Source organism: Octopus bimaculoides, chromosome 2 (genome assembly GCF_046866305.1).
Source record: "Octopus bimaculoides isolate indiv1 chromosome 2, ASM4686630v1, whole genome shotgun sequence".
Lineage (NCBI taxonomy): Eukaryota > Metazoa > Mollusca > Cephalopoda > Octopoda > Octopodidae > Octopus > Octopus bimaculoides.
The window spans coordinates 164,904,860-164,924,643 of NC_142929.1; the positions used below are offsets into that span (position 1 = coordinate 164,904,860).

A 19,784-nucleotide genomic window follows, 5' to 3' on the forward strand; every position below is an offset into this window, starting at 1 on the left:
TCCACATTATCAAAAGCTTTTGCAAAGTCAAGGTATATTACGTCCACATTTGAGTTGTTGCATATCTGCCTCAACACCCAGTCATAGTGCTGTAGGAGCTGGGTCAGGCAGCTCCTACCTGGTTGAAAGCCATGCTGGGTACCATTCATCGTTTAACGTCTGCTTTCCATGCTGGCATGGGTTGGATGGTTTGACTGGGGACTGGCTAGCCAGGAGGCTGTACCAGACTCCAATCTCTTCTGGCAAGGTATCTACAGCTGGATGCCCTTCCTAATGCCAACCAATCTGAGAGTGTAGTGGGTGCATTTTTATGTGCCAGTGGCATGGGGGCCTAACCTGAAATCAACATTTTGTCATCAGTTGTCTAAATAATGCCTAGAATCGCTATACACTGTTCCAATGGTCTCAGCTACCCAGTCTAGAATAAAAACTAGTTACTGCAATAGGTTGGAATCCAGAGGTTCACAGTCAGTAAAAGCACCTGAGAGATCTACAGTGTGAGGCCGAAATACGTATGTCTCTATACACACGTGTATTTGCATGTATATGCACATGCATGCATGTGTGTGTGTGTCATCATCATCATCATCATCGTTTAACGTCCGCTTTCCATGCTAGCATGGGTTGGACGATTTGACTGAGGACTGGTGAAACCGGATGGCAACACCAGGCTCCAGTCTGATTTGGCAGAGTTTCTACAGCTGGATGCCCTTCCTAACGCCGTGTGTATGTATATATATATATATATATATATATATATATATATATATATATATATATAGATTGCTTAATAAAGAGAATGAATGGGAGAAAGAGAGCCTGCCGTATGTCGACCCAACAGAGGGACCAGCTATCCGAGTTGACCGTACCAGGGTAGATAAAGCAATTAAGAGTATGAAAACAGGGAAAGCCCCCGGCCCATCAGGAATCACTGCAGAGATGCTCAAAATATCTGGCAGTGTTGGCTACAGCCTAGTCACCCGTATTACGAACCAGGTGATACACGAAGGAGTCATACCCAATGACTGGTGTGGCAGCACCATAGTAAACTGCTACAAAGGTAATGGTGACGCTTTAGATACTAATAATTACAGAGGCATCAAGCTGTTAGATCAGGTTATGAAAGTTACGGAGAGGGTCATAGCCCAACTAATTAGGGAGCGAATCAATTTAGATGAGATGCAGTTTGGGTTCGTGCCAGGTAAAAGCACCACTGATGCCATATTTCTAGTGAGACAGCTGCAGGAGAAATATCTAGCCAAGGATAAACCTCTGTACCTGGCCTTCGTTGACATGGAGAAAGCCTTTGACAGGGTCCCCCGATCCCTTATCTGGTGGTCAATGAGGAAACTTGGGATAGAAGAATGGTTAGTGAGAGCTGTGCGAGCCATGTACAGAGATGCTGTCAGTAAGGTGAAGGTTGGAAATGGGTACAGTAATGAATTCCGGGTAGAGGTAGGGGTCCACCAAGGTTCCGTCCTCAGCCCCCTCCTATTTATCATAGTCCTCCAGGCGATCACAAAGGAATTCAAGACAGGTTGCCCCTGGGAGCTCCTCTATGCTGATGACCTTGCATTAATTGCGGAGTCACTATCAGAACTAGAGGAGAAGTTTAAGGTGTGGAAGCAAGGACTAGAATCGAAGGGCCTTAGAGTCAACCTAGCAAAAACCAAAATCCTAATAAGTAGGAAGGTAGATAAAACACAAACCCCTTCAGGTAGATGGCCCTGCTCAGTATGCAGTAAAGGAGTAGGTAGAAACTCTATAAGATGTACCCGGTGCAAGCTATGGACACATAAGAGGTGCAGCAATATCAAAGGCAGATTAACTATGAAGTTAGTTTTTGAATGTGGCAGATGTTCAGGTGCAATAAACACTGTAAACAAACAGGAAACAACTTCTATCTCATTCCAGGGAGAAAAACTAGAGGTAGTCGATAGCTTCCGCTATCTGGGTGACCAAGTTAGTAGTGGGGGTTGGGTGCGCTGAAAGTGTAACTGCTAGAATAAGAATAGCCTGGGCAAAGTTTAGAGAGCTCTTACCTCTGCTGGCGACAAAGGGACTCTCACTCAGAGTAAAAGGCAGACTGTATGACGCATGCATACGAACAGCCATGCTACATGGCAGTGAAACATGGGCTGTAACTGCTGAGGACATACGTAAGCTCGCAAGGAATGAAGCCAGTATGCTCCGTTGGATGTGTAATGTCAATGTGAATACCCGTCAGAGTGTAAGTATCTTGAGAGAAAAGCTGAACATTAGAAGCATCAGTTGTGGTGTGCAAGAGAGACGATTGCGCTGGTATGGACATGTGGTGAGAATGGATGAGGATAGCTGCGTGAAAAAGTGCCACACCCTAACAGTTGAGGGAACCCGTGGAAGAGGTAGGCCCAGGAAGACCTGGGCTGAGGTGGTGAGGCAAGACCTTCGTACATTGGGCCTCACCGAGGCGATGACTACTGACCGAGACCTTTGGAAATGTGCTGTGCGTGAGAAGACCCGGCAAGCCAAGTAAGATCGTTGCCAGTGCCCCTGGACTGGTTCTTGTGCGGGTGGCACATGAGATGCACCATTTTGAGCGTGGCCGTTGCCAGTACCGCCTGACTGGCCTTGTAGGGTTTTCGAGCGAGATCGTTGCCAGTGCCCCTGGACTGGCTCTTGTGCAGGTGGCACATAAAAGACACCATTTCGAGCGTGGCCGTTTTCGAGTGGTTGGCGTTAGGAAGGGCATCCAGCTGTAGAAACTCTGCCAAATTTAGATTGGAGCCTGGTGTTGCCATCCGGTTTCACCAGTCCTCAGTCAAATCGTCCAACCCATGCTGGCATGGAAAGCGGACATTAAACGATGATGATATACACATAAATATGTAATATACACAGTATTGAAATATGGTAGTAATTGTTTCATGCAGTTGAAACAATAATTTTTATTAAGGGATCTTTATATGGCAAGTTACTTGGTGACTGAAACAAATCATAGGATTAAAGATAGGTATGTTGTTTGTGTGTATATGTATGGATATATATCTGTGTATATATGGATATATATATATATATATATAATGCTTTTTAGAAATTGTCAGACTTTCAGGAGAGATATTTATTAATTTAAAAAAGGACAAAACTAATCTCCTTCAGAGTAGGGTTCTCTGACTTCAGTGTGCTTGTTGTAGCACTATGGCCACTTTGTGAAGACCTCTTGAGGGTCCTCCAAATTGAAGGTGTCCAGGACCTTTGTCACAGCCTTTGTCTTCAAAATAATTATCCCTGAGGTTTTCCTCCAGCTTGGGAAACAACCAAGTGTCACAGGGCACAAGGTCTGGACAGAAGGGTGGGTGAGAGAGAGTGTTGATACCTATCTCTGTCAAGTAGTTGGTTAGTAGGACACTTGTCACTGAGCACCCTCAATCTTTGTTCAGATCTGCATGAATAATTCTGTGTACATATGTGATCTTCATCCAGAAAATTGCAAATTTTCTTAACCAGTTCTGATGTCCCTCTCCCTCCCACACTTCTTTCACCTCCTCTCTGCTATTCTTTAACCTCTATTACCAGTGAAAAAGGTATTCCATAAGCAGTCAGGAGCATTTCCTAAGTTTCTGTAGCAGTTATGTCCATTTTAACACAACTTTATTGCATTATTTCAAAAGTCCCAACTGCATTCTGCAAACTAGTCAGCTATGGCAAGCAGTGTTTAGTTGGGTTCTGTTCAAAGTGTTGTTGCGGCTGTCTCCTTCAATCTGGAATGACCAGTTGGCAGATCAGCGTATTGGATTTATAGTAATGATATACTAAAATTACAGTAATCTAGGACAGTTATAACAGCTGTCATATATATAGTACAGGGTGTTCAGGCTAAATTTTACATTTTGCAGCAGTAATAATAATATTAGCATTTTGACACTAGGTGCAAATAATAGTGATACAGGTAACTGTTTTTCAATATTCAGATAGCTTCTAGTCCTCATTGTTGGCCAACTTTTTTCTCAACTACAATTTTTATTTTCATGCTCTCCAACACCATTGACTGTTCACTATGTCAAGCTGTCCCATAAAGGAGAGCCATTAAAAAAATCGTCAAATTTAGCCTAAATAACTTGTTTGTCCACTGGCGTAACATATCTACATTTATATATTTGTAATTGAATAAGCTATGAGTTTGAGAATATGTATTTTAATGTAAGAATAAAGAATGTTTTATTCCTTTTATTTGTGTGTAAACAGAAATTATCCTTTAAGTGGTGAGTATGTGTGCGCACAACTTGATAAGAAGGATGGGGCATGCAAACCACTGAAAACATCTGTTGGGATGTGTCTTCCATATCTTTGTGTGTGCATGCAAGAGTGACTATTTGCTATTAAGGTAGCTGACACCTGATGCATAGACAAAATTTGGCAGAAAACAGAATTTCGGAATGATAAAAATAAAAAAATAGAAATGTGTCTGGGTTTACTTATCTAAATAGCTGATGGAATAAGTATACTTTAAGAACCATAGAGCATGAGTGAAGAACAAGGCGGAAAAGTCCTTTTGCTGATATAGAAACTGATAACAAGTCAGTTATTTATTATTGAACCTGAAAATTTAAAATCTGTCATTTTTCTGTTCTTTTTTCATCTTTGACCAATAATTCTTGCTGGTGATTTGTTTTGTTTGTAATATGCAAATGTGATCCAGCAACTTCACCCAACTTGATGTATATTCCTGATAATTCACATTCTTTCAGAAAATGTCTTTTATATGTGATTCTGATGAGTTTTACTTCACTTCTGTCCTTTTAATGGCACCTGGTGAATAATCAATATTATTGCATAATATGGCAACATTGAGATTGATTTCAGATGAAACAATTGAAAATTGATGTACCAAGTGAACCTGTTCACATTGTCTTTGTAATTATATGCATATTTGTTTGTGCATGTGTACATATGTTTATGTATGTTCATATGTGTAAGTGTGCATGTATATATGTATGCATACAGTGTATATATGTATGTGATATACACATGTTAAAGAGGGCATCCATCCATAGAAATAATACCAAAGCAGAGCTTGGTGCAGTCTTCTGACTTACCAGCTCCAGTCAAACCATCCAACCCATGCCAGCGTGGAAAATGGACATTAAATGATGATGTGTATATTTATACAGCTCTATTCTCTGCTTGGGTATGGATTCTACAACTAGATACCCTTCCTAGCTCAAATTTCTTTACTAAGTGTATTGAGTGTTTGATTTGTATCAAGTGCTGAGATGTTAGGTGTAATATGGGGATGATAACTGGTGTCTTGCAGTAGAGGAAATACATGGCTACACCAGTTGCAAAAGGATAAGGAGAAGGTTGTAAAAATATGTTAGGTTACACTTTCTAGTTCTTGGGTGGGGTATAGAAGTGGTACAGATGATTGAATGAGTAAGCAAGAAGATAAAAGGAGAGTGAGAGATGTGTGCCTATGTGTATGCATGTGTTAATATGCCTGTGTGTGTTTGTATATGTATATATGGTTATGCATATAGACATGTCAGTACATGAATGTAGTGGGAGCATGTGCCTTAGTGGTTAGGGCATTACACATTATCATAACCCTTTTTTCCATGCTGGCATGGGTTGAGCTGCCTGACAGGAGCTGGATGCCCTAACATTAGCCACTTTACAGAGTGTACTGGGTGTTTTTACACAGCACTGGCATGGGTGCTTTTTATGTAGCACCCTTATACATACATATATATAGTTATATGCCTATGTATGCATGTATATATACGTGTGTGTGTGTATTCTTTTATGTATTTAAGCCAAAAGGCCATGGCCATGCTAGATGCTACTAGTATCATTACCTTTCATGGCCATTTTTATTTGGGTGGCTGCCCCCTTGAGTTTCTTACCATGATGTAGGTTCATCTGCGACCTTGGGCAACAGAATGTGTAGTTTGCTTCTTGAAGACTTCTACCCTTACTCCATGTAGATGTCCCAAGTCTTTTGGCAGGATATTAACAACTGTTGGTCTTTGAATCCCAAGCTCTTACAGTACCTGTCCTCACTATAGATGTGATGGGTCAGACCTTTAGAACAATACCCTGACATCTTGTTTAGTGGTTGATATCATTCTTGATGCCAAAGTTTAATGTTTACTCTTAGGATCTTCCATGTGTATGTCACCATATATCGCTTCTATAATTCCCAGTAGCTCAGGTCACAAATTGATACCATGAGGTAACCATAGATGACAGCTGAGGACAAATATCCTCCATAGGACCAGCATAGTTCCTTGTTCTATAATAGAGCTATGCCATGGTAAAAGATCTGAGAGGGTACCAAACTTAGGCATCAAGAGTTATACCAGACCCCTAACAGGATGCCATTGCACTGTTCTGAAAGTACCATCCATCTAGAGCAGTGATTCCCAATGTGGGTGGTATTGACCCCTGGGGCTGGTGGAAAGTTGAAGAAAAGTTGGGTGATAATGGAGTAGTGATTCATGTAAAAAAGTGGGGCGATAATGGGGTAGCAATTCATGTAAAAACAACTAAATAATGGGTTTCTTTAGGTTAAGTTATATTTGTGAAACACAGTTGCTTTGAATTTGCTTCAGAAAGAGGTCTATGTTTGTGATGGTTAGTTGGGGTGAGGGCGCTAGGAATGTGGCCTGGGTGTCAAGGGGACAGTAGTCCGAAAAAGTTTGGGAACCACTGATCTAGAATAAGGACCAAGTACTGCAGTAGCTAGGGATTCAAAAGCCTACAGATATTTAATGTCTTGCCAAAACACTCAAGAAGCATACATGAAATTAGGATGTTTTCAAAACGTATCTTGACTTTCTGCTGTCCAAGATCCCAGCTGAACCTACATCGTGGCAAGAAACTCAAATGAGGGCAGCCATTGAAATGGTAATGATACCAGAAGTGCCCCAGCATGGCACTGCCAGTATCATCAATACTGTGGTTGATTCGTTTGACTAAGCCTTTATAGGTGTACCTCAGCATTGTTGCAGTCCAAAGGCTGAAAGCAAAAGATAAAAAGTGCATGTTTATAAATGTATATATCATTTGATGTCTGCTTTTCATGCTGGTATAGGTTAATGAGAGTGGTTCTGAGTGAGGAAGGAGGTAACTGAGAAAGCTAGAGCGTGTTGTATGTGCCTATTCTGCTCTAAGTAATAGAGAAGTGATGGGTGTTAGGGGATGAAGGCAGAGGGGCAGAGAGGATGTGTGTAGGTATGGGACAGTTCCTCACAGGCAAGCATTAACCAAGGTGGTTTAGGATATCAATACTGGTGTGGGGGACTGGTCTTGAGTATACAGGGAGACGAGATCCAGATATCTTGGTCCTTTTATTTTATATGTATATGAATATATTTGAATGCGTGCTTTTGTGAAGTTGTAAAGTATAACCACTAATTTTCAGATATAGTCTGACATTTCCCTCCTATGGTGGTAACTCAGATATTGATTCAAATTTTAAAAGTGCACACTTGTTTGAGCCAACAGTTTGCTTGTAGGTGTTTTGTGTAAGATTAAAAAGAAGCAACTATTTGAAAAGACCTGGCACATATATAATATTTGTGGATGTGTGCACAAGTTTACATACACTCATTAACATTTTACAGAGTAATCTGATCAATGCTAAAAGTTTAATTCTAAATGATGTGCTAAAGGGTTGAAGATTGTAATATCTTAAGTAGGAACAATAGGTGAAAATATAAGTTACATCAAGTGCTCAAGAAGCTACTTAGACATTTTTTTGTGTGTGTGTGTTTGCATTGAAGATGAGCACAGTGATAATTACAAAAAAGAAAGACTTAGTTTATCTAACAATTTGCAGTAAAGTAAAAGCTGTTAAAGGCTGGTTTAAGAATCACTTGAATTCGCACAACAAAAAATTTATTAGTGAAACTGCTAGTGCTGATATATAGGTTGCAACTAATTCTAAACAGCTGAAAAAGTCAATGGTTAAAATAGTGTACACATCAGAACAATGTTGATGAAACTGCACTTTTCCAGAAGCTCATGCCTGCATGAAATTTTTCCTGGGATTTTTTTTTTTTTTTTTTTCTGGAAGGAAATAACACTGATGATATGAAATTAAAGCCTCTATTTGTGTTTCGCTCCCCAAATCCAAGGCATTTCAAAGGTTATGCAAAGTTTCATCTACCTGAAATTTAGCATTCATTTAATAAGACATGGGTGACTAAAAGCCTTTCTAAGAGAAGTTTACAAACACCTTTTGCTCTGCTGTGAAAAGGCAGTCCTAGATGTAATATATGCATACATGTGTGTAGAGAGACATAAAGAAAGCACTCAGCACTTGCTGTAATAGTTGGCATTAGGTTGTCTAGCTATAGAAGCAATGCCAAAGCAGGCACTGGACAACAATGCATTCTTTGGAGCCATTGTAACCTGTCAAACTGTCCAACCCATGCCAGCATGGTACATGGACGTTAAGTTATGATTGTGCGTGTGTGATCATCTAGCATGTGTTTTCCATGCTGGCTTAGGTTGGACAGCTTGATAAGATTTGATGAGCCCTAGTGCTGGGCTGAGCTCCACCGTCAGCTTTGGCATAGTGTCTGTAACTGGGCTCTTCTTAATGCCAACCACTTTACAGTGTGCACTTGGTGCTTTTACGTGCCACCAGCACTAATGAGGTTGCCAAGTAACTTGAGGACCGAAATAAGAAAGAGGAGGCAGGGAAACCTGCAACTAAGTGGTGGAAGTATTTGAGAGGGAGAGGTGGCTTTATGGCAGGTGTTGAAAGGCTGAAGTATGATGTGAGGATTAGAACAGGTGTCTCACTATAGAGGGGATACATGGCAACTCTGCATTCTATAAGGGTGGGTGGGACTAGTTGGGAAGAAGATAGGGATGGAAGTGATGGGTAGCCAGGGTACATGATGAGCATAAAAAAAGGATACAGACTGTGGGAAAGGTGTTACTTTTTGTAAGAGTGTGATGGAAGAAGTATGAAGTGGTGAGTATGGTGAGAGTTGCTGAGGAAAGTAGATAGACCAGAGGTAGGGAGATGATGTGCATTGTGATGGCAGATATGGGGAAGTGTTGAAGAATGGTAGCAGATATATGAGGTAACTGAAGGAACAGAAAGATAATCAGTGAAAATAATGTGGGAAGGGAAAGGAGGCTAATATATTTGTATATATGTGCATCTATGTGTGTGTATCACACACAATGTATATTACTTTGCATGGTATTATACTGGTAAAGGTTGGTGACAGGAATGATATCCAACCATAGAAAATCTGCATTAAAAAATTTTGTTTGACCCATGAAAAGATGGGGAAGGGCACATTCAAGAACAATGAAGTGTATGTGTATTTTATGTAGTATATTTTGTGTGTGTGTACACATGTATTTATACATAAACTCAGTGTACACAATTGAAACAGCATGGAATTAAGATTGTCATCTTTGTTTTATACTAAATGTAAACACACTGTTAGAAGGCTTCTTTCTGCAGAATTATGAGATAAGATCTCTTCCTTGACATGTGTTAAAAATACAATGTAGAAGTTTAGATAGTGTGTATAAATGTTTATGCATATAATGTATGTGTGTTTAGAAAAAGTATTTTGGAACAGATTTGGTTACATAGAACACTGGTTCTAAAGTAACTCTTTATTCTTAGCCAGTTGGTTAAATATTTAAGCAACTAACTTATTTTAACTGTATACCTGTAATTTACATCCCCAAAAATGTACTACTTCATCATGTAAAATTCACATTTGTCAGAAAGGTGTGGAAAAAATATTGGTGGAGACATGGAATTGTATTTATGCTCTTTGATCAGACTTCATCCTTCATAGATATGTTTATCCCTATAGTGTTCAAACTGGCAAGATCCAGTCTCTCACACCTACCCAACAACGTCATTCTAAAAATAAACAATCATATCAAAGTCTCAAGGCTATGGGATAATGCATGATTAATTCAAAACAATGTGGATAAATTAGCATAACATTTGACAGTAATCTGAATGCTAAAAGGTCAAGTTTTTCACCAAATGAGTAAATGTGTAGTTACTGAAGCATGGAACAAACTACCTGCATCAGTTGTTAGTTGCTGAGGCATTGCATCTTTTAAAACTTCCATGCTTACTGAAATTTGCCAACATTACACCTGATATCCCCCCCTTCCATACACAGGCACACATGTATATCATGACTATGACTCATACACTGTTCACTTTCCTCATTTTTGTATATAATTCTATGTACTGTACATGCAACTGTGATGAGTTGTAGTGCACCTGTGCAGTATACACAATAATTTCATTATTATTATATAAAAATTATCTTTAAAAAAAATGAATACATATTTTCAAAAAATGTTTGTGTTCGCAGAGGAGAGAGTGTGTATGATAATTTGCAACAAGGTGATGAGTAAAACAAAATTAGGGTATCTTTAGTCCTTAAAGCCTTGCAAATTGCAAGATGTCATGAAAAACGAATCTAGTGCGTTCTGTGAAATGGTTGGCATTAGGAAGGGCATTCAGCCATAGAAAGTCTACCAAAACAGATATTTGAGTTCACTGGCTCATCAGCTCCTGTCAAACCTAACCTTTTGCCAACATGGAGAGCAGATGTGAAATGATTTTGATGGCGGAAGAATGACACTGAACAATGTCTGTTCATTAAAGTGGGATGCTTTTTTTTCTTTCTTCTTCTTTTGTATGCTCTTCTGTAGCAATGACTGGCAATGGTTAAAAATATAAATAGTTAAAGCTATTAGAGGATCGTTTAAACTGAGAAAGGGTATGTTGATTTAAGTAGGTTTAGTATTTAAACCAGCCATATTAGGTTCAAATATTCTACTTGTTTTAAGTTAACATTGGCCAGATTTGGCCTCACACCTATCCTAGAATATCATTCTAAAAGTAAACACTACGCTATATGCCTACTAGCCCCAAGATTCCGAGTTCGATTCCAGGCAGTGACCTGAATAATAATAATGACAATAATAGGAATTAGAACCCAGGTTCGAAATTTTCCCATGGCACCTGATGAAGGCCAGCCGAAACATTGTGTTAACAAGATACAAGATGAGGACAAATATCCGTGAAATGTAAATAATTGTATCTAAATCTCAAAGCTACAAGATAATGCAGGAGTAATTTAAAACAATGTCAATAAATGCACATTACATTTGACAGAATTATCTGAATGCTAAAGGGTTAAAATCTTTAGAAGTCTAACTGCAGTGTATTGGTCTTTGAAAATTACATGGGAATCATCTATATTAAAACTTACTATAAAAATTTCAATTTAATTTATGTTCCAAGCACCAGCTTAATACTGACAAAGTTATATAGAATTTTTCATTATTTTCAAAAGTGAATTGAAGCAAAGGGCATTATGTTTCAACAGAAATAGGGCAAAAAAAGAAAGGAAAGAAAATTTGTTTAAAATGCTTGATTCTACAATTAGATTTTTCTGAAAATTCATGTATTCAAATTATGGTGTTTCATTCAGTAGTGACTAGAAGAGCCTTCCATTCTGTTGAGGACTAACATGTATTAACTACAGTGGTGTTGAGATGCCTGAGAATTTAGGAAACAAAGCTAGGGAGTGTAGGCTTAAGTTCCTTGAATGACTGATCAAAATGATTCTCAGTTGCTGGTTGCACATACTCCAAAACAGACGACTATTTTGAAACATACTTTATTGCATTAATAAAAGAAGTTGCTAATTGAAATAAAAGGCATCTAGGGAAACTTCACACCAGAGTGGACAGATTTTGTTACACTTGTATACCAAGAAACTGATGGAAAATAATCCACACTGGTACATTGAAAAAGTTGTCGGTCTATGTTGAAGATTTGTGGGTCCAAGTGCATTTCATGCACTTTCGTATAAATAACACACAGGGCTTCTATACATTTTTTAGTGAAAAAAAAATTTAATCTACTAAAATAAATGTTTGCAAATTTGGCTACATAGTCTGTCCTGTTACCCCTTTCACTGATGATGATATATCAACTAGCCTCCCCCTCCCCGTGATGGGTGGGCATAGACCTCATTGGAAAAGACCAATTCAAACATTACAATGGCTAGGATACAAGATTTGCACCAGAAGAGTTTCAGTGTGTGCAAAACAACTAATAAATAGTATGAGCAGACATCTGCTTGCTTAGAACAGGAGTCACCAAACTATGGCCCACAGGCTGGATCCAGTCTGCCATTACACTAACTTTTGTGTTAATACCTGCAATGAGAGTTCATTTGCCTCTGGTATGGCATCAGTGTTTGGAACAACTTATGTCTGTGAGCAAACATTTTCAAAAATAAAGTATGTGAAGTCAGCACATCGAATGAAGTTGACTGATGAACATTTGAAAGCAATTCTCTTGATTGGATGCAGAATTTCTAAAGCAAATATTAATGAAATCTTAAGAGCTAAACACCAGTTTCACAAATCACACCAACCTTTTTTTGCTGCCTAGTTTGTGAGATTCGGATATGTGCACACTGGATGTGATATGACTATCTTATTGCTAACATCGCCTTCTTTGATAACTATTTGGTAAGTAAATATGTTGGTTGTCTATATTTGTTGTTTATTGACTGTATTGTACTGAACAAAATGGTAATGCAGCCCATGCTCATCATTCTCTTGGTTATCTGACCCACTGTGGAAAAAGTTTGGTGACTCCTGGCTTAGAACCTTGATTTTATGGAATGGTTGTCTTTATATCATCATTATAGGTATTATTTATGTTAGTTGGACTGGTCTCACATCTTGCTATTAGTCATTGTTGTTTACTATCTAGCACTTACTGCACCAGTTGATGTTATGCTTTCCTGGTGGGGAAGTGGGGATGGATTTAACAGTTTGAATGCTCTTCCTATCACTGTAATCAGAGGTACTGAATGCCTAAGCAGATTGCTTAAATATGGCTGGCATACATTTCTTCCATTTATTTAAAACTTGTCATATGATTATTTTTATTCTATATTTTTCACTTCTTTAGTATTGCTATCATGCTATTATATATTTACTTTCTTTTGTAGGTTAATCACCAGTCTGGTGATGCTTCGAACTCAAGCAAGCGTCAACCAGGACGACTTACAAATCAACTACAATATTTACTTAAAGTTGTAGTGAAAGCAGTTTGGAAACATCAGTTTGCCTGGCCTTTCCATCAGCCAGTTGATGCAGAGAAGCTTAACTTACCAGTAAATATATCTTTTTTTGTATTTGATAGCAACAAAAGCAAATTCTTTAAAAGGGCCTGTTGACAATTGAAAGTGCTTAAATTATAATATATTCTTTTAATCTGATTGTTTTATATTTTACTTAAAATTCTTAGCTTTTTAAGTATTTGAAATGTATCATTAAATACTGCCAGGATTTTGTAAATACAACCATATTGAAATAAGTTTGAAGACATGATAATGTGAGCCTACAGCAATCTCTTATCTCTTAGATTATTTCAGTATTATGTCTCTATTGTAATGTGAGATAATACTTTCAGTTTGAAAGAAGTCTGTCCTATATATATATATATGTATTCCTTATGCATTCCAAAACCGAGTTACTGATTTTGACGTATGGGGTATCAAAAGATTCAGTACTATGTGCTAAACACAAATTGTCGTTTCTGTAAAGGTTTAAAATTTTCAAATGAAACATGGTATGTGCTGCTCAGACAGTCAGGTAACATTGCCAGCACTACCAGCTCCTTCTCAACCTCTTATGGATCTTCTAGAGGGCAGTCAAAGGATTTTATGAACAATATCAGACAATACAACTCTGCATTTCAAATGACATCATTTACTGCATCTAAGAAGATAGTTAAACATGAATTTACGCCGACGTCAAAGTTCATGGGCAAGTCTATCACCTCATTGCTTCTCTATTACCCACAAATGAATAACCACAGCCCCTCCAAATTTACTTTATGAGTGATGTAGGACAACAAACCCGAAGGTAGTGTCAAAATTTCAGATGATGGGTCATGTTAGATACAGCGCTGACTGCTGCAAAAGAGAGTATATCCACTGACAACTTTTCGTTGCATTTAAAAATCACATAACCCACCACCCCTAATTTTCCATGATAGGTTAGGGCCTGAAATACTCCAGACAGGTGCATAGCATGTTGCTTAGTCAAATTAGCTGGTCATTTACTCCATAAATGTTTTGTCAATGCTGCACTTTCTATATCACCTGTTTCAACATAACTGTAATATATTATATACAAACTATGCCATTTTAATCCCAAGCAACACTGAGTATCTCTGCTAGTAAGCAAAATAAAATCAGTGCATGAGAAATACATGTACAGAGAGAGAGTGATAAAGAGTGTGATAAATAAGAGATAGACTGGTGGTGATAGTAAGAGAAGTTGTCAAGCTAAAAGTTATTTCTTGTGGCAAATTATATTTTTTGTTACTTATGAATGACCTTCTCTTTGGATTGCAGGTTTCGAAAATCAAATTCATTTTTCTTGAGGACACTGTTTTAGAGCCTTTTGGGGGCTAAACTCACATACACATAACCACGTACACTCACATTCATATAGTATATAACACATACACCCACAGTATATAGTGTTTTTTTTTTATGCAATGTACTAAATGTATGTGTGTGTGTGTGTATATATATATATATATATATTTATTTATGGTAATATTACAGTTTATATGAAACTTTGTAATCCTTTACAAAACTTTTTATTTTAATGTTTACTTTCTTTTACAATTCTGACAAACAATCACTGATGTACATATCTGTTCATAAAAAAAAAACTCACTCCATCTTGCAGTTATGACATTTAAGTGGACAATTACAAAGATATTTGAAATTGATGTTGGCTAGGTTGAGGTTGAAAATGCTGAATTTGAAGTGGAAGCTCTACATATAAATGTGTGTGTGTGTACACACACACACACACACACACACACACACATGTATATATTAAATACACATATACAAATGTTTATATTTGTGTATTTTAAGTTGCAAAAGATCCTCTTCGGCTGAGTGGAACAATAGTAGAAAGAGATGTAGTTTTATTCTAGCTAATGCGAGGTTGAGGAGTAATGAAAGAAGGTATTTTTCTGTAGTGGAACTGCATGGCTACTCACATTGTAGAAGAGCAGAATAAAGCTGGAGAAAGATATCAAAATAGTGTTCACAAGGTGTCAGGGTACCCTCGAGGTACAAGAAGGTGAATAGGAATGGTAGCAAACAGTAAAAATATATGGATAAAAAAAAAATAAAGAATGTATGTGAATGGTTAGATAGGGGGGGGGGGGGACAAGATATCATCATCATCGTTTAACGTCCGCTTTCCATGCTAGCATGGGTTGGACAATTTGACTGAGGACTGGTGAAACTGGATGGCAACACCAGGCTCCAATCTAAATTTGGCAGAGTTTCTGCAGCTGGATGCCCTTCCTAACGCCAACCACTCAGAGAGTGTAGTAGGTGCTTTTACGTGTCACCTGCACGAAGGCCAGTCAGGCGATACTGGCAACGGCCACGCTCGAAATGGTGTCTTTTATGTGCCACCCGCACAAGCCAGTCCAGGGGCACTGGCAACGATCTCGTTCGAAAATTCTACGGGAGCCAGTCAGGCGGTACTGGCAACGGCCACGCTCAAAATGGTGCATCTTATGTGCCACCCACACAAGAGCCAGTCCAGGGGCACTGGCAACGATCTTACTTGGCTTGCCGGGTCTTCTCACGCACAGCACATTTCCAAAGGTCTCGGTCAGTAGTCATCGCCTCGGTGAGGCCCAATGTACGAAGGTCTTACCTCACCACCTCAGCCCAGGTCTTCCTGGGCCTACCTCTTCCACGGGTTCCCTCAACTGTTAGGGTGTGATTGAATGATAAACATAGGTTGGTTGAGATGGGAGTAGTTAGTTGATAAATATGAATTGGATGGAAAGTAGGGAAGAATAGCTGATGACTTGAGATTGGGTTGGGTTGAAGTATGAATGCAGTGAATGATAGATAAGAATGAAGAGTTGATCAGTGATACATAGTTGGAGGACAGGTATGGGTTTGTAGATGCTGAGTGGCAGCACTGAAGGGAAGAAGAGCATCAGAATACAAGTCATCATACAGTGAACAGAAGATATGTATTGTGTAAGGAGCAGGTCAACATGAAATGATTTAATGAAGAGGGAAAATTTAGTAGCATAGAAGGGTGATAGATGTAAAATGTGAGAGGATAGGTAAGCATAGAAAAGTGACAGCTGTATGGTGATAGGTGCAAGTCAGCAGGAAGTGGAGATAATTTGGTAGCTTAGAAGAGTAGAGTGATCAGTCTAAAATGGGAGTGGAGAGGGACAGTGTTATGAAAGAATACATGTCAAATGAAGTGGTTCTGGGTAGTCATCGCCATCATTAAATTCCATGTTCCATGCTGAGATCTGTTGGACAGGATTCCGTAGGTCTGAGAATTGCATTGTGCTCCAGTGTCTGCTTTGGTCTGGATGCTTTGTTCATGACACTAGTGCGGTCGCCATCCAGCTTGCAGGACTACAGTAAAGAAGGGCGGAAAGGAAGGCAACTTTATGCTAGGAGAGAAGAGGCCAGAACAGAGTGGGGTCTTCTTGTGAAGGTTACTTACATTGTAGATGAGAGGGTGGGAGTGACTGAGATAGAGTTGGAAAGAGAGAGAGTAATAAAAATAGTGTTGTTGAAGTGTCTGGGTGGACCATGAAGTTATGTGGTGAGTGGAAGTAAATGTAGACAGGAGAACAGGGAATGAGGGTGGTAGAGGTTACAAGAATGTATAGGAGACTGAGAAATGGTTAGGGGTGGTGAATGAGGAGTGAACAAGTGTTGTAATGATAAATAAGGAAGTGTAGGTGATAAATGTAGACATTGGGTAGTGTTAAGGAGTGGGTGTAGTGATGTACAGATTCAGTAAACTTGTTTAGAATTTGCTAAAGTTTTAGACAAGTTAAAAACTTGTGGACATCATTGTTGGTCATTTAATTTACAAATTTCATATTTATCTTTGTAGGATTATCACAAAATTATTAAGTTCCCAATGGATCTGGGGACTATAAAAAAGCGCCTTGAAACAAATTATTATCACAGTGCAAAGGAGTGTATCAATGACTTCAACACTATGTTCACAAATTGTTATGTCTATAACAAACCTGGCGAGGTAAGAAGGTGTATTTTACATTTGTTTTTAACACTTTCAACAATTTGTTTATAAGACTAGATGGCTTTTATTATCTTCAGTTACAATCTAGGGACAATTAATCGAGAAAATGAGTAATCAATTAAAACAAGATTATTTTTCATACAATTATGTATGCGTTGCATATACAAAACAAGTTGTTTGTATTTTGAAACTCCATTAATCATTTGCATTTTTTTATAATTTCAGGATATTGTTCTTATGGCCCAGACTTTAGAAAAATTATTCCTGCAAAAGGTGGCTCAAATGCCTCAAGAGGTGAGTTAATGAGAATAGTATGAATTGTATATTATTTATTGATAGTATATTATTTATTGAACATTTAAAGTAAATGTCGGTTTATTGAGTTACTGGGTGTCTATTATATTTTTAGGAAGTTGAAACTACTGTACCCCCTAAGAAGGCAACAAGTTCTAAAGGAGGCTCTTCCTCATCTGCTGCTAATGCTGCCAATTCTGCATCTGCTTCCTGTGCCACTGCTGTTCCACCTCCCTCTTCTGCTCCAACAATATGTGCTGCACCAGTTGCTCCTCCAGCATCCCAGGCTGCTTTAGCAGCTCCAACTACTGCAGCACCAACTCAGGTAACCTCTCCTGTAGCTTCACCAATCCGTAATTACACTGCTAACCAGTCAGCCACTATTGTTAAATCCTTGAAGGAAGAAGAGTCAGAATCCTCACAAGTTCAAGGAACTGTTTTACCACCATCTCAACCTACAAAGGTAACCCACTTTGACTTGATCCTTTTCAAATACTGTTACTATTTATGACAATTATAAAACTAATATTTTCAGAAATCTGTTAAAAATAACACTGATTGGTTTATTAATCAATAGAGTTTATTTTGATATGTATTAAGTGTTCATACTCTTGTAGAAAACTGCTGTTTAGGTAGGGACAGAGAGAGCATATCACTTAATATGTAAATGTTTAGCAACAAATTGTGTTAAAATTGAATGTCAATATTTATCTTGCAGACAAAGAAAGGTGTTAAACGGAAAGCAGATACAACTACTCCTGGCAGCATTGGTCCTGCTACAGTTCCATCAGTTTATAACCCATCGTCTGTCTATGAGCCTAAGTTTGATAATAAGCTCTCGTCATCAGCTAAAATACCCTTAAGAAGAGAGAGTAACAGGCAAATAAAAAAGCCCAAGAGGGATTTACCCGAAGATCAGGTAGATATAAATTTTGAAAAATTTAACATTCTGTTTTAATCCATCTTTAAAGATGTGTAAGTTCCTTTGGTTTTGCTTCAAACAAGATTTGAACTGAAATTATTGCTGTTGATCAAGTCTTCTGTGAGAATACTTCAACTGTTTGATTATAAATATTTTGTCTTTAATACTTTTTATATTGTTATTTATTTTGACATGGATTAGTTGTTAGAATTTCTTGTTACTCTTAGCTGATTATCACCTAAAAGTTTCGAGATATTTTCTTTTCTATTCTTTTGAGCAAAAATAGTGGACTTAGAAGACTTGAGCTCATTTGATTTATTAATACTGATTCTAGCATTAAAATTTAAGTTCAGGTCCTAACTTCAATACCTTAATTAAAATAAAAATAGTTGTATATAAAATTTACTTGGTTTCATGGAGTTACTTTTATATTTTTTAGTATATATTCCTGTGTTCAGAATAATAGTTCCTTAGAGTTTCTGTAGATCTATTGGACACCAAATTATTGCTTGGTCTTGTCAACCTCCAGTCTTTTAGTTTTTTTTTAAAGAATCTTAAGATGTTTTTTTTTTTCCATTGTTTGTTTTAGAAATATTTTTAATGATTGAATTTTAAAAGCCTTTGAATAGAATCAAATAATGATGACGTTTTTGTATTTAAACAGGTTACTTTTTGTTTTCCTTTTTGCTTTGTTTTCTTTAGTTTCTGATCTCCTGCTTGTAGTTCATAAACATGTGTACTTTCAGATGCTTTTACTTGAGAATCATGAGTACAAGAATCTCCCTCCAGATGTAACAATCTCCCTCCGAAATAAGTCAAGATCTCCTAAATCTGTTCCAAAGGTTGGCAAGTATGAAGTATATTTTCCTATTTCATATAAGATGCCAGATGTATGTGTGAACGCAATACTATACGAGGCAGATAAATGTCTTGATTAATTAAATATAGTGCATGAAAATTTTAATTACATGCTTATAGTTCATATGATATTAAGTATTTTTAAAGTGCATTTCACATAGCAATATTTATCTTTTACTTTTGGAAATATTGCATGTCTTAAAACTAACTTTTGTGATGTCTTGTAACTGGTTGGAGTTTCTTTTCTCAATACTCTATTATATTAGTTGTTCTCCATTAATTTTTTCTTTTTTTTTTCACTTCTTCATTTGAATTGTCTCCGGTTTAATCTAGTGTTGCTTTGTTTCATTGAAATTGTTCATAAGATAAAGAATTTATTTCAAACAGTCATTAGTAAATAGTTGTAAACTTAGCAAGAAAATGGAGCAATGTATATATTTTCAATGTAATTTTATTACTTACTGTTTTTGAATTTCTACAATTAGATGTCTAGAAAAATAGTAGGTTTAGAATATGGCAGACATAAAACCTTTCAATATATTTTGCTTTCAACAACCTAATATATTTC

General features: G+C 37.6%; 1 protein-coding gene across 8 annotated transcripts in view; it reads left to right on the plus strand.

The window, feature by feature from the left end:
- Window positions 1-19,784, plus strand: part of LOC106869811 (bromodomain-containing protein 3) — a 96,437-nt gene that overhangs the window by 32,385 nt on the left and 44,268 nt on the right. For all 8 annotated transcript variants that reach the window (XM_052965696.2, XM_052965697.2, XM_052965699.2 and 5 more), the window contains exons 3-8: window positions 13,020-13,184; window positions 16,993-17,139; window positions 17,368-17,436; window positions 17,552-17,899; window positions 18,155-18,355; window positions 19,105-19,200. In XM_052965696.2, the coding sequence (XP_052821656.1) occupies window positions 13,020-13,184; window positions 16,993-17,139; window positions 17,368-17,436; window positions 17,552-17,899; window positions 18,155-18,355; window positions 19,105-19,200 (1,026 nt within the window). The remainder of the gene's footprint in view (window positions 1-13,019; window positions 13,185-16,992; window positions 17,140-17,367; window positions 17,437-17,551; window positions 17,900-18,154; window positions 18,356-19,104; window positions 19,201-19,784) is intronic.